Here is a 15,509-nt window from a genome sequence, read left to right on the forward strand (position 1 = left end):
TCATGTCATTTTTTTCCTCATTATTTTGTGTTTGTGAGGATGCAAATGTCACTCATAAAGTTTCTATTGTAAAAAAAAAAATACATTGTTGGGTTTGTTTGCAGTATAGCTTTGATATCTGTTGCTAAGCCCACATGTCATGGAAGATGGACAACACAGGAAGCTGGTTTTTGGAGTAGAATTAGGAGTGATATGCAAATGGAAGCATACAGTTAAATGTGGTTAAGTTGGAAAATCATTCAAAATAAAACAGTATGTCATTGAAGCCTGTTGAAAGGTTTTCACCTTACTCTGCTATAGTCCATTGGTCACGACTTCATGCTGCATGGATTAGTGTTAGTGTATTGTAGTAAATTAATTATTTTGACATGTTGGTTCACCCAGATCACATAAAAAAACATACTCCTAATGGTGTCTAGTCATGCATATAATTTTGATTTAATTTGTCCAGACGTTAAAATATCTGGCACTGAAATTTTAATGGGAATGTTTTAATGCTTTGTTGTGCACACAGCATTAGGAGAAAATTACAGTTAAAAAAAATGTTTCCCTCAAATTGTGGTCATAAACCTATTTCACAGGTGTATGTTAAAGATCCAATACTTTTTATGCCCTCAATAGATTTATTTCTCTCATATTTGTTCAGAAACTGCCAGAGGGAAACTTATCTGCATGCTTGTCATCCTCATCAGGGTCTTAACCTGACAGCAGTTTATTGTTGAAACCAATTTGTGCGACTGCCAACTTCAGGTAAATGACATTGGAGACAAGGTATGGACATGAAATGAACATTCAGTTCATTGTCAGTAGCTCTGGTGGACTTTGCTGCAGTCAGCCTGCCAATGGCACACGCCCTCAAAACTTGGGACATCTGTGGCATTGTGTTTGTGATCAAACTGCACATTTTAATGTGGCCTTTTATTGTGACCATCCCAAGGCACACCTGTGTTTTAATGACACTGTTTAATCAGCATCTTGATATGTCACACCTGTCAGGTGGATAAATTATCGTGGAAAAGGAGAAGTGCTGACTAACACACATATTAACACATTTGCAACCAAATATGAGTGAAATAAATCTATGGAGTGCATGAAAAAAAAAGTCTTGGATCTAAAACAGTGTGGAGAAGGTTGGAAGCCAAGATCAAGGGAGCCAGGAGAGATGTTAGTTGACTAACAGAGTTGCAGAAGGTGGTCACAACAGACAGGTCCTGGATGAATAAGAAGTATAACACAGGGTCCATGAGTGAGGTTCCAGAGACTCCAAACAAAGATGCACAGCTCTGGCTGCTAGGATGAAGAGGTACACTAGAGAGGTGGATGCCAAGAGAATAAATGGCCTGTTTTTCAAAGATCCATCAACAATGTACTCCCAGCTGCAAGGGAACAACAACCCAAGGACAAACCCACCCAGAGCTGAGACTGAGCAATACTGAAAGGGCATCTGGGAAAAAGGGGCATCACACAACACCAATGCCAAGTGACTGGTGGACCTAATAGCAGACTACAGCAACCTCCCTGAACAAGAAGCAGTCACCATTACTAAGGCAGTCATCCAACAATGAGTATCACGCATGAAGAGCTGGACAGCACCAGGGCCTGACATAATCCACTCCTACTGGCTGAGGAAGCTGACAGTTCTCCATGACTGCCTGACAGCACAATGAGTGGGCTGCTAGCAGCTGACACTTACCCAGACTGGATAACACAGGGAAGGACAATACTGATCATTAAAAATCCCTACAAGAGTGCAACACCTTCGAAATACCAGCCAATAACCTGCCTCTCCACAACATGGAGGCTCCTCTTAGGCATCATAGCAGCTAAGCTGAGTAGGCACATGAGTCAATACAAAGCTCAGATGGGCTTAGGAAACAACATCAGAGGGCCAAAGCACCAGCCACTGGTCAACACAGCAGTCGCCCAAGACTCTAAGACTGGGCAGACCAACCTGAGCACATCTGGATTGACGACAAGAAGTGCTATGAGTCAATGCCCCACACAGAGATACTGGATTGCCTGGCACTAACACTGACAGCACACTGATAACATTCATCAAGAGCTCAATGTGGCTGTGGAAAACAACAATGGAAGCCAACTCCAAGGCCATTGAAAATTTCACCATCAAGTTCAGCATATACTAAGGTGATGCGTTGTCTCCGCTGCTGTTGCATAGGCCTGAATCCCCTCAGCCAGATCATCTGGGGGTTCATCTATCAGCTACCTCCTGTATGTGGATGATAAGCTGTATGCCAGGAGTGAACGAGACAGTGACTCACTGATCCAACTCAATAGGATCTACAACAAGGACATCGGGATGTCATTCGGACTGGATAAGTGAGGCCGCATAGTGACGAAGAGAGGGAAGGTGATCAGAGCTGAGGGGGTGCAGCTACCAGAGAGCAGTATAACAGACACGTGGGATAGCTATGAGTACCTGGGTATCCCACAGGCCAGTGGGAGCCAGGTTGAGAACACAAGAAGATCAGCCACAGCCAAATACCTCCAGATGGTAAGACAGGTGCTACGAAGGCAGCTCAGTGGGAGGAATAAGACCCAAGTCATCAACATATACACCCTACCAGTCATCAGATACCTAGCTGGAATACTGAGCTGGTCACAGGAGGAGATGGATACTGCTGATGTCAAGACATGAAAAGTCCTCACAATGCATGGTCCAGCACCCTGAGACTCACTGAGCAGCAAAAAGAGGGAGGACAAGGATTAGTGATTCTCCAGAGCCATGATTCTGGATGAAACAAGGAGCATCCAAGAATACATCGGGAAGATGCCCCCCTGAGAAGACCTGCCCAGAGAGTGCCTCTGGCAGCAGAAGACAGAGGGTGATAAGGAGGAAGAGGAAATATCGTGGCAGACCAAACCCCACCATAGGATGTACCATTGGCAGATAGATGAAGTGGCTGACATCAGGAAATTCTACCAGTGGCTAGAAAAGGCTGTCCTGAAGGGCATGGCAGCACAAGAACAGGCCTTGACCACCAGATCCATAGAGGCAGGGGTCCACCATAGCTGACAAGACCCCCCGGTGCAAGCTGTGCAAAGAGGTCCCTGAGACAGTCCAGCACATAGTAACAGGATGTCAGATGCAAGCTGTTACAGCATACACCAAGAGGCACAACCAAGTGGCTGCGATAGTGCACAGGAACATCTGTGCTGAGTATGGACTAGAAGTCCCCAAGTCCTGATGGGACAAACCACCGGAAGTGGTTGAGAACAACAAGGCTAAGGTCCTTTTAGACTTCAAGTTCCAGATGGACAAGCAGCTGCTAGCTAACCAACCAGACATAGTGGTGGTTGACAAGAAGCAGAAGAGGGCAGTTGTGGTAGATTTGGCAATCCCAGCCAACGGTAACATCAGGAAGAAAGAAAGAACATGAAAAGACTGAGAAGTACCAGGTGCTCAAGGAACAACTGGAGCAGATGTGGAGCATTAGTCCCATAGGTAATAGGAGCATTAGAGACTGTGACACCCAAACTGGTAGAGTCGCTCCAGCTGATTCCAGGTACAACATCTGATGTCTTTGTCCATAAAAGAGTCCAGTCCTAGGAACAACTAAAATGTGCACAGAACTTTCAAAATCCCAGGCCTCTTTTTTTCTTTAAATCCAACATAAGGGAGAAATTATCCAAAATTCTGTTACTAACAGTCTATCTACATGGGTACAACCTCCAGTCCTGCAGTTTATCCTAATGTTTGCATCAGTGAGTGATCATCACAATCAGAACAGTGAGGTGGAGTGGAGTGAGAGAAAATAAAAAGGCAAAAACCATTTGTGTTGACTTCTCATTAGCTCTTTTTCTACAAAGTGGCATTGTTCAAGGGAGATCAGTTTGCTGTTGAATGTTTTTATTATAATCTTAATAATGATTTGAGCACCACAAACAAAACTCCATTCAGCTCCATTGTACTGAGGTGGAAGCAGAAATCTTTCTTCCACAGAATCAGACTACCTACATTGCTGAATATTAAGAGTAGTAAGGGAGTTTTTTTAGTACATCCAGTGAAATGACTCTGAAAGACCCCTTGATGGCCAAACTTGTGCATCATTATGGTCCATAATTTCACCCTAATCAAAATTCATTTTGACACTGAATGCAGAGAGACAATTTTAAGATACTCCATACCCTATAACAACATGACACACAGACGACCAAGTTGCAGAGCAAATGTTTAATCATGAAAAGAACTGTAATTTCAGTTCAGAACAATTAGCTGTCCTTTATCACTGGGAGAGGAGCTTTTCTGCTCTACCAGGCATGAAATTAATTACTGGTTTAATGATGCCCTGATGGGTCTTAAAGCAACATTTCAGCTTTTGCTCAATGCATAGTGTTACTTTACAGTATACTGTGTGTGTTTCGTGATAGTGTAAAGACATAGGTTACTGCACTTTCCCTGACCTCCAGCTCACTGCTGTCTCTGTCTTTCCCGTGTCCTTAAAATACCCAGAAACAAAATAACAGTTAAATGAAGTGAGTGCTTCCACTCTGCTTTATGAGTTGCAAGAACACAATTGTTTCTTTAATTACTCTTATTTCAACCCTTTGGCAGAGGCTGTTAATGTGATCCTGCAGCACAGCACTGAGAGTAGAACATGTTCCTGACTGTATAGAGAACAATGTGGTAGCACCAGTAACCAGGGTCAAGTTTGAAGTCCCACTTGATTTTCAACATTTGCTTGTGAGAGAACAAGCACTTACTGCTTTTCAGGTTTGTACGAGATTGATAGAATATAACACTGTTAAATTGTTGAACAATATAAGGGTTAGTTGATTGGATTAAAAAATAAATTAGAATTATAATTTTGACATGATTAACAGTCTCCATGCTGACACAACATAATCCCCTACTCAATCATCTCATCTCGAAACGAGAATGTGGAGCCAGCGCTGACTAGTTTTACTGACATTATTGTTTGTCCTAAATCACTTCCTTTTTCACTGAGAAATATCTTAAATATTCCCTCATTAAGGGGCAGACATCGCAGAGTAAATAAGACCTGATCTCCGATGTCCACAGTCTAATTTATGACATGGTAATTCTTCCTGCTTGCAAATGGTTTCATTTGTATGCTAAGGGCTGTAAAATATAGAGATGTCTATATCATCCCTGAAAATATGGTTAACCTGATGTTCTCCGTTTGACATTTATGATGATGTGTACATTGACCCAGAATCATTGCATACTAATGGTCTCTCTTATATTTTATGACCACATAGTTTCTAATGATCCCCATTACTCGCTTTTAATTTCTGGACAGGAACTAATTTGCAAAAGTAATCGATGTATCTCACTTTTATTTGGATGCTGAGAGCTGAAGGGGAAAAAAAGCCTGAAGGCTGTGACTGAGATCATGAGTCATCCAAGTCGTATTTCTACAGCCAGCAGTTTTTTGTAGTCTATGATGGAAAATATACACCACCAGATACCTTGTTTTTGTCCCCACCCTGTGGCAGCATCTGTGATCTACACTGTATTTTTATCCACTCATCTTTTGGCTTGACAAAGTTATTTGTACCCCACCATTGGATACTGTCTTTTACAAGGTGAGCCCCCCATGTAAATATTTTTTACACTTTAAAATACAGTTTTATGAATATCAATGTACACCAAACTTGTTTCTTTATTGTGTTTAATACAATTAATTCTGATTACAGACAGATAAAAACTGTATGTAAACATATCCCCCTCTTAAGGTTTACACTCCCCCACTGAGTTCCAGTGGGACTCTCCTTGTTTAGTTTTCCTTCACTACCTTTTGTGTTTTATTTTGTTTACATTAAAATATCTTTTGTTTTCATCTCTTCATGTATGTCTTTTAAAGACAAAGTGTATCGTACATGTTTTTGTGCAGTAACTAAGATCAGTTTTCAAGCATTGATTCATGCCCTCCATTCTCACCTTTGTTTTGAGAGAAGGGAATCTACTCAGGCTTGCATTAAACCGTACATCAGAGACAAAGTGTTTAAACTGGAGCTGTACAATATGCAAAAAAAAAACAACTGAGATATGTGTGTAGCACCACTATGAGTCATTTATAATGGTATGTTGTGACACATTTTCCCTTTATCAAAAAATTGCGATTTGAATATTGCACTTTTTTGAACTAATCTTATTTCCATTAATTGTGCAGCCCTAGTTTAAACAGATTTTAACAGTATTTGAACCTGACGGAGACAAAATCATCAATCACATAATTCACAGACACATTGTCATTGGGTGCTCTAAGGTCTGAGGGTTCAATGTGCCAGCTGCAGCTTTCCCTTTTTTAATCATCCTGCCTGCACAGTCCACATTCTGATTCATCACTGTTTGTCCTGCTGAGCCTCCAGGTGTCTGTGTGCTGCTCTCAGTGTGTCCTGCAGGTCTTTGTATTGTGCCAGAGTGCAGGCTTCCTCCAGCCGGGCCCAGCGGTAGTCCTGGTGCTCGTCCGACAAAGTCACAGCTGTCCCTGGGTCCCTCAGCTCGGCCAGCCAGTACAGCACTTCTTTGGGTCTACCTCGCACCTCGTAGCGCAGCTCCCGCAAAAAGCCATCAATCACCCGCAGTTGCTCGGCCCCTAGCCCCGCCTCCTCTTTGGTTTCTCTCAGAGCTGTGGTGAGGTCATCCTCACCTGGATCCACATGACCTGATGGTGAACAGGTTAGATGTAATTATTATGTCATTATTGTATAGAATCAACTATGTGATACATTTTGAACTCGTGAACACCTTTGGGTGGGGTCCAGTGGTGCTCCCCATAAGAGGTCTGCAAGAGGAGGTACTCGATGTTGTCTGGTGGAGGGATGCAGCTGGCTAGACGCCGAAATATTATGAAGCCACAAGCACGCAGCGCCATCTCCTTGTTCAACAAATTCTCACACACACACACACACACACACACACACACACACACACACACACACACAGTTTGCATTACATTGTGTTACAGAATTCCACTATAGAAAACAAAAGGCTGCAATGTGTGCTGTTGAGCCACCTGAACATTTAGGGTCAGCTTTTAATGATGAAATACAAAACCACTGTTCTCTATGGGAGTGTAAAGCATGACGTAAGGGGAAAACATACATTATCCTAGATCACAAACAATATGAAATAAAGAAGTACTTGTCTAATGGGAACGCTTTAAATGCTCATGTTTATAAATTTGTCTAGGTAATGGGTATGTGTACACAAAGGTTCCAGATGTTGTTTTGCAAGTAAAATCACAATAGTTAAATGTGTATTTGACTGGTAAAGTCCATGCATGTACACAAGGACCTGCAAAATAGTTCTGTTGACTAACACATACACAATTTTCACTAAGTTAAAATAAAAGATCTAAATGTTTTTTGTGTGTGTGCAAAATGCTTAGTTCAAATTTAGTCACAAATTGGTGAAAATTCATGTCAGTGAGCACTTTGCAAATATAATCCGTAATCCATAACCCTGACAGGGGTGGCATATGGAGATGCTGACTAAACAGCATGATTATTATGCAGATGTGTCCTGAAGTGGTCAAAATAAAAGGTCACTCTAAAATGTGCAGGTTTAATTACAAACACAATGCCACAGATGCTGCAGGTTTTGAGGGAGCGTGTAATTGGCATGCTGACTGCAGGAATGTCCACCAGAGCTGTTGCCTGTGAACTGAATGTCCATTCACTACCATAAAATATACATCTCAACCAACCATGTGTGACCCCACCAGCCCAGGACACAGTTTTTTTCTATCAAGTGTACAAACTGCTGTGATGGTAACATTTAAGGTCAATGTAACTGTTTGAAATCACTTTATGTGAAATTCTAGCTCCCATTATTCCCCTTATTCTATTAGGTGCAGGTTTTCTTGTTCAACATACTAGCCTAATTTGAGCCTTTGCTGCTAGGCAGTAATTGTAATATATATTAAAATTTCTATGCTTCAACACACACTGCTGTTCGAAATAATTGTACAGAAAGCAAATGTTTTTAACTGTCATAAAGAAACGTAATATATTGCCAATATTATTACTACCAGTTCCAATGTTATGGTGTAGTGCAGTTCTGCATGTGGTGTGTGCAAGTGGCGTTCCCCAGCTGAAGGAGTTGCTCGACTGCTGTCAGTAGGTACAGTCAATGTCAAACACTTTACTGTCTCAACTTTATTACTCTTAAATGTCTTAAAAAGTGGAGAACTGCAGTGTACTGATTGTTACATAAGCTGCATCACTTTTGTGTTGTTGCAGTTTTTGTCATTAAAAAGTTATAGCATAATATGTCATAAAAAGTCATAGTGTGTGCAATTTTCCTGTCCGGCCCCCTCAATCACATACCGTCTCTTTAAAACTGTACTCAGTGATCGAAATGTTAAGAACCCCTGATCTAAGACTATTGTTTAAAATGTTCTGAAATGGTCAGTTTAGCGATTTAGTTTCTAAAAATTTCTAAAAACAGGTGACCACAGCTTTGCTTCGCTGGGTCAGTCAGGACAAAGTTCAGCAGTGTTGCTTCTGACTGGAGTTAACCAGAGCATGCCAAGCATATTGCTATGTGTTCAAACTGTAGAGGACTAAATGACTCCTGCATTGCTATGACTGACGGGCACTTTCATTAGCTAGCCTAGCACACAGCAGCTTCTTCTGATCTGTGACAGATTGTGCAGGTTTACAGACCCTCATACAACACTGCTGCAGCAGTAGGAAAGCAAAGGAGTCTGTTAGCATTTCTAGCATGTTAGCTGTCTTACCTCTGTGCACAGATCAGATGTCAGACTGAATGAGTTAACTCAGTGTAATATGCTTTCTGTTCTCACTGTACAGAACATGGTGGCTGTTATTCCCTTTGTCAACACAGACTGCACTTTCGACAAGAAGCTACTTATTAAACTTGACAGATGTTAACAGCTTACTTACGGTCTCTTTACTGTCACAAGATTTGACTGGGCGCTGTTTGTTTCTCACCGGCTGAGAGCACTGCGGAGCTCAGCGGTGCTCTGAGAAATGAGTCCGGAGTTCAAGAAGGAAATAAACCGTTCCGCTTTCTGAAACTGCTTTGACAGTACTGGCAGCTACTGCCAGTGGTGAAAGGGGTTATCAAATTATTTAAAGGGACAGTTTACCCCCAAATCAAACACACATATTTTTCTTCTTACCTGTAGTGCTATTTATCAGTCTAGATTGTTTTGGTGTGAGTTGCTGAGTGTTGGAGATATCAGCCGTAGAGATGTCTGCCTTCTCTTCAATATAATGGAACTAGATGGCACTCAGCTTGTGGTGCTCAAAGTTCCAAAAAACACATTAGAAAAACTAAACATCAGTGTTAGCCTGGAGCAAATTCGAATTTGCTAGGGGCGGGGCATCTGGAATTCCAGGTTAGATCAGTGTCTCTTTCCAGAAATTATGACCTGGTTTCTCAAGATAATCCACAGACCTTGTTGCTTTATGTAGGATTTATTTTCTTTCTACCGAGCCAAGCCTGTGGGGTGGGGAGAGAAAGCTGGCCCTACAACAGTGTGTCGGGCCCTGGTAAGTGATTCAGATTGCCACCTTGGATTTACGCTTGTGTTAGAAGAATTCACACAGGTATGCAATGATGATTATTGAATTATGTATATGTTGATGTTGCCTAATGTCAAGACTCTATTTGATTATGTGACAAATAACTAGTGTGCACTTAGGCCAATAGTGACAACCTTATGCTACTGCATCACCTAGCACCACTGAGCTAGCTAACGCTACAGTTAAGCTGAGAAGGACACCATTAATGTTTACATCTCAGGCTGTCACGAGCACAAGCCTCTTGTCCATGAGTACATACACTCTTCTTTTTGTGCAGTGATATGCTTAGTGGGTTTCGTTCAATCTATATTGATAAACAGCGCTACAGGTAAGAGTAAAAATATGTATTTTTGACTTTGGGGTGAACTGTCCCTTTAAAGTAAACAGTAATAGTACTCCTAGTGCAGAATTGTTGTATTCAGATATATTATTTTATTGTGATGGTAGGCTATATGATCAGGCGGCATGGTGGTGCAGTGGTTAGCCTCACAGCAAGAGGGATCCTGCGTTAAACCTGGGGTAGGGGGCTCGAACCCCAGAGTGGGGAAGCCCTTCTATGCAGAGTTTCCATGTCGTTTTCTCCAGTTACTCCAGCTTCCTCCCACAGTCCAAATACATGCAGGTTAGGTTAAGTGGTTTAAGTGGTTACTCTAAATTGGCCATAGGTGCGAATGGTTGTGTGTCTCTATGTGTCAGCCCTGTGATAGTTTGGTGTACCCCGCCTCTCACCCAGTGTCTGTCTACAGAAAATAAATGAATCACTATTTTATAGGTTTTATGTTATATTAGTGACTTCTCTTTTATTGTCAGTTATTGTTTTGAGATATTATTGTAAACTGATGAGACTATACGCCCTGATATATAGTAACATCTATTTTTAAATAATTTGATTTAAATAGATTCATCCGGTTGTAAACTCTCGCACTGACAGATTAAACAAATGTTTTATCACAAACTTACATATTTCTTCACAATCGTATTGCGCCTGTGGGAGACAGATAAGAAATGTACCCAGTGTAGATAGGGCCAACTGAAGACAGCTTGTGTGTGAAGATAATAGAGATGGGGCCTCCTTCCCACGCACGCCGAACTGTCAGCAGTACAGTTGTTCGGCTTGACAGAGGAGACACCGCTGCGGAGTTTCAAGGTAAAGACAAGAACTCACCCAAAATACATGTTTTTGTTATTTTCAAGTAAGAATATATAGGGAGGGAGAGAGTGAGGCTGACAGACAGGCAGATGGGATGCACACACAGGATTTGTACAAATTCATCCTACAGGCCGTTAGGGCTCGCTTAAAGAAAATGTATCATTTCCCTGACATAAACAATTATATTGCTTTTCTATAGATCCATCTTTCATAGCATGTAGCTGTCTGTAGTTTCGCCAGATGCCTCAGGACATGTGACTTTCGCTGCCACTACTACTGTGCTTACTCAGCCTGCACTGAAGTGCTCATTATTCCACTCCGCTATACACGGATCACACTTGGGGTCAGGTTCCCCTGCATCCAGACATTTTCTGTATATACTGGCTGTCACAGAGATTACGCATGGATGTAGGACTGTGGTCTCTAGATGGCCACTACTTTTGCACAATGATGACATTCATGTAGGTCACACATGTGATCATTAGGGACTTGATTGGTCTGCTGTTTTGTACATCAGGAATGCACAACAAGAGTAAAGAAATCCTTCAGCTTTGGATAGATACAGTTCAACTTGTGATCTGCTAAAGGCTCCCTGATATCAGGGATAAATATTACAGGTCTGAGCATGTATGTAACAGAGCTGATCAGTGCCAAGAGATGTCCTTTCCTGGATTCTTCAGGCTGAATCTTCCGGAGGTGTTGTGGACTTAATTTAAGCTGACAACTGTGATGGGAGGTGCCAACACGATAATCCTGCTGACAAATCCAAAAGCCACACTTTTCACGTGTAGTTAAGATTTCAGTTGAAGTCCTAACCCAGAATAATCGCCACATGGCATCGACTGCACAACCAATCTTGTGATTTTGTAAAGAAAAATAACAGACTTCTCTATTATTAATGCTAATGTTTGCCTTCTAAACGTTATTTCACAGAGCCATGGAGGAGTCTACAGGAGAGCCTCAGTTTGTGGGGAAGAAGGATGAACTTATTAAAGCAAAGCGTTCTTTCAGAACAATAGAGGGTCGGGATATACTGATCATCTACCACCAGAACACCTTCTATGCTATGGACTCTTACTGCTATCGTGAGTTATGTTCCTCTTGCATTTAACTCATATTAGTGGCAGTTAGCAGGGGTAGGAGACTTGAGTCACATGACTTGACTCAGGTCACACTCAGGTCACAAAATTGAGGACTTCAGACTTGCTTTGACTTTGATTTGACCTAGACTTGAGACAGATGACTCAAAAAGACTTGACCTTTTTATCAAATATCTGCATTTTTCTAGATATTAAAGGGGAGCACTATCTAAATTCAGAATTCCAATAATTGTCTAGGAACGTTCAATCAATATTTGTGAACATGAGCCACTCTCTCTCAAAGCCAGAATCCAGAGAAGTAAATCTTAAACCTGTGATGTCATAGAGTATAAAGTCTGCAGCTGCTCCATAGACAATGTATAGGAGCCTGATTTTGTGGACACACAGAATGTTTTCTTTTTTTTTATACCCAAATAAGCTTTATGCTATTGCCTTGTTCTCAGTTCTGAAACAGAAAACGTACCCACATACTCAGAACACTCCCCGAGGTCCTCTTAGTGCCATCTGTAACATTTTTCCCAGTTCATTGTCTGTAGGCTTTATACCCTATGATGTCACAAATTTGAGTTTTAGCACTCCAGTTTTGGGATTTGGGAGAACTTTGTTCATGTTTACTATTATTTTTGGACTTTCTTAGAACATAGAAATAATGTATGAATTTTGCAAATGGGCATTGTTCCCCTTTAAAATTTTACTCTTGTTTTTGAAACATGATTGGATGATTTATAGTGCAATGTGCACAAACCTGGCAACCTACAAGATGACAGACCAGCTGAGGCCAGCAAATCAGGCAGCTGTTACGGAGGGGGGCTATAGTCCAAAAATAATACGTATGGGGTTCAAGGATTATGTTGTCGATGGTTGTAGTGAGAAGAGAATAGCAGTATGGAAAGTCTGCAGCTCACAAATCAGTCACACGACCCCCACAGCATCCAACTTTTTTGAGTTGTACTTTGGTTTTAACTTTAGAGCTACAGGGCTATATTATAGTGTTAGAGTCCTACTCTCCCTTGCTGTTTATTTAGGAAGCCTGTTATTAATTGCCACAAAATGGCAATTATATCATTTTTATCATTTTCTCATAATATCATTTTATGAGACTGATCAGGTGTAAGCAGGGTGCAACATTAAACATTGCTTGACTTAAAGCTACTTTAAGTCAAAAGCTACCTTTCTTGCATTTCACACAGCACACTACAGTAGGCTAACGTTAGCCATTAGCAACTGGATGCTGTGTTGTCATATAACATTATGTGTTATATTAGCAGCAATCGGTCTGAATGCAGTGATTGTTTAAGTTTTTATTTAAGTTTATTCACTTTATTAATCCCCCTGAGGGGAAATTCAATGTTTTCACTCTTGCTTGTCAATTACACACAGGTCCGAAAGACACACACATGCACAAACAGGACCTATACATGCACAAAGTGGAGAGATCTCAGAGTGAGGGGGCTGCCCTTTGGTCAGGCGCCCCGAGCAGTTGGGGGGTTCGGTGCCTTGCTCAAGGGCACCTCGGCAGTGCCCAGTGCCCTCTCCACCACTGATCCACGCTCCATATTTTGGTCCGGACGGGGACTCGAACAGGCGACCCTCCGGTTCCCAGCCCAAGTCCCTATGGACTGAGCCACTGCCGCTCCCACTGCCGGAGTTTTCTTAGAACCATATGAGAATGGTACAATTATGTTTTTATCTCTGGTGGAATTCACTTACATTTTAGTGTGCCATCAGCTTATTAATAGCATTTTAACCTAAACAAAGAAAAGCGTAAAATTTCCAGAAAGGTAAGTGTTGCTTTAAAGCAAGGACTCGACTTAACTAGCTTAATTCTCACCACAGTTACTTGGGACCTGTTTAAGACTTGAGGGTTAAGACTTAAGACTTGCTTTTGACTTGCATGTGTGTCTTAATCCCACCTCTGGCAATTAGACTTCACCAACAATGTATATTCTCGCCTGGATCAAAGTTGTTGTTGACACATGCTTACTTCCACTGAACCTATTCAAAATAAAGGTGCTGCTGATAGACATCCCGCTATGGGACATTTAACAGTAAGCTGCTTTACTTGGTTATCCATAGAACATTTTAGCACATATCACCTCTAAAGCGTGTCCAGTCAGCAGAAGGTTAGTGTGCTGTAAACTGTTTGCTTATTCGGCAATACACTGATCCTCTACCCTCTCGACAGATGCTGGGACGCTGCTGCAGGAAGGAGACATTGAGGTGAGGTTTGTATTTTACTTAAGAGATTATGGGTTGTTTTTGTGTCTGACCTAGAGCGAAGAAAGCAAAATGCCATTTAAGTTAAAGTACAGGACTGTACTTTTGTGTTTTCATATTCCATCTGCACTAAAAACCTTGCAGGCAGCTGCTGGGCCGAGGCATAGAGGAACACTGTAATTAAGATACCAACCCTGAATCACATTAATATAATGTTATGCTAATGTTGAGGGGCCTCAGTGACCTACACTTATCCCACATAAGGTTGTTTACCTGCTTTCTTTCAACACACTCACAGGAAATCTCCGGCAAGCTGTGCATAATTTGTCCAAACCACAAGTACAAGATCTCTCTTGCCGAAGGGGAGGGCTTATACAAGGGCACCGACCCCAGGGAAAATCCGCCTGTGCCCAGATGGTACTCCAAGGGTCTGAAGCAGCGGGTCCACACGGTCACTGAGACCAATGGGGATGTCTATGTCAAGCTCTCTGAGGAAATGCGCTGGCTCGACTCAGACTTCTACCAGGGAGAGAAGGGCAAGGTGGAAAGGGCCAGAGCTGCAGAAGCTGAGAAGAAGAAAGACAAAAAGTAGTATGATGGATGGATGAGGATGTCATCGCAACGGTCCGCTCTCGTCTCCCCTGATCACCTCTATGATTGGATGATGACTCTATAAAGAGGATTTCAATTCATGCTCTACATCAAGTAACCAGTAGGGCCTAGATAGCCTTAAACTGGTCTTGTTTTTAATGAGTTGAGGAGTGTTTAGAATTTTAAATTGCTTTATTTGTGGCTTGCTGGTTGTTTACATGATATTAAAATGTTGTACTAAAATATCAGCTCAGATGTTGCCATGTTAGATTGATATGCTCATCTCAAAATAATCATGCAGTTAACTAAATAAAAGTTTTTTTATGAATTAATTTTGATTTCTTATTCCCTGTTCTTAACCCTGCCTCTCGCCCAGTGGGGATCAGCTCCAGCACCCCCCGCGACCCTGAATTGGATAAGCAGTTACAGATAATGGACTGATGGATGATGTTCTCAAATCGAGTAGCGGCACGAGGCGGCTAAATGCAAACCCACACTGGTGTATCCACCTGTATTTCCAATATTCCTCATGCATTATGCATTGTGAATGAATCAATAAGATAAAAAGGCTTATGATCAATAATGTCCTAAAGTGGGAAATGTGAAACACAAAGATCATACTCACAATACTGGCCACTTTTGTATCATCCATGTCTGTTTCCCTTGGATAACATCAGAAAGCAGGAATGTCACAGGCTGCATCTGGCATTTGTGTTGTAACATGTTTCATGTCCATTGGCAAAAAATTCCTCCAGCAACTGTGGAAAAAAAACAGCTTGCTGAGGACGGAAAGCAAGTCCCTGAAGATTGTTAAAAGGTAAGTTGACAGCAGCCTCAGACAGGTACTGTGGCTGGCTGTGGCTGTCTCCCACTCCTGCCCCTCATGGGCCCCCTGGTGCATATTCTGTACT

At 41.8% G+C, this 15,509-nt stretch overlaps 2 protein-coding genes across 4 annotated transcripts; one reads left to right on the top strand and one right to left on the bottom strand.

Moving 5' to 3' along the window:
* Positions 1 to 5,637: 5,637 nt before the first annotated feature.
* On the bottom strand, positions 5,638 to 8,982 carry nudt2 (nudix (nucleoside diphosphate linked moiety X)-type motif 2). Of its 3 annotated transcripts, none has more exons than XM_049585018.1 (3): positions 8,896 to 8,982; positions 6,734 to 6,863; positions 5,638 to 6,650 (listed from the first exon to the last, which is right to left on the bottom strand). In XM_049585018.1, exons 2-3 carry the CDS (start codon positions 6,858 to 6,860, stop codon positions 6,328 to 6,330), a joined length of 450 nt encoding a protein of 149 aa, XP_049440975.1. In that variant the 5' UTR covers positions 6,861 to 6,863; positions 8,896 to 8,982; the 3' UTR covers positions 5,638 to 6,327. The 3 variants fall into 3 exon arrangements, with proteins under 3 accessions (XP_049440975.1, XP_049440964.1, XP_049440956.1); XM_049585007.1 differs by having other exon boundaries at positions 6,734 to 6,878; positions 8,896 to 8,967; XM_049584999.1 differs by lacking the exon at positions 8,896 to 8,982 and having other exon boundaries at positions 6,734 to 8,880.
* A 1,603-nt stretch (positions 8,983 to 10,585) lies between these two features.
* On the top strand, positions 10,586 to 14,930 carry rfesd (Rieske (Fe-S) domain containing). The gene is made up of 4 exons (XM_049577880.1): positions 10,586 to 10,687; positions 11,624 to 11,775; positions 13,976 to 14,010; positions 14,306 to 14,930. Exons 2-4 carry the CDS (start codon positions 11,628 to 11,630, stop codon positions 14,597 to 14,599), a joined length of 477 nt encoding a protein of 158 aa, XP_049433837.1. The 5' UTR covers positions 10,586 to 10,687; positions 11,624 to 11,627; the 3' UTR covers positions 14,600 to 14,930.
* Positions 14,931 to 15,509: the final 579 nt, after the last annotated feature.

This window comes from Epinephelus fuscoguttatus, linkage group LG1, assembly GCF_011397635.1.
Source record: "Epinephelus fuscoguttatus linkage group LG1, E.fuscoguttatus.final_Chr_v1".
Classification (NCBI taxonomy): domain Eukaryota; kingdom Metazoa; phylum Chordata; class Actinopteri; order Perciformes; family Serranidae; genus Epinephelus; species Epinephelus fuscoguttatus.

Coding starts and splice junctions, on each gene's coding strand:
- nudt2 (XM_049584999.1), bottom strand. CDS start 6,938: ATGCAAACTGTGTGTGTGTGTGTGTGTGTGTGTGTGTGTGTGTGTGTG. Junction 6,651..6,733: donor CCACTGGACCCCACCCAAAG/GTGTTCACGAGT, acceptor GTTCACCATCAG/GTCATGTGGATCCAGGTGAG.
- rfesd (XM_049577880.1), top strand. CDS start 11,628: ATGGAGGAGTCTACAGGAGAGCCTCAGTTTGTGGGGAAGAAGGATGAA. Junction 11,776..13,975: donor TATGGACTCTTACTGCTATC/GTGAGTTATGTT, acceptor CCCTCTCGACAG/ATGCTGGGACGCTGCTGCAG. Junction 14,011..14,305: donor TGCAGGAAGGAGACATTGAG/GTGAGGTTTGTA, acceptor ACACACTCACAG/GAAATCTCCGGCAAGCTGTG.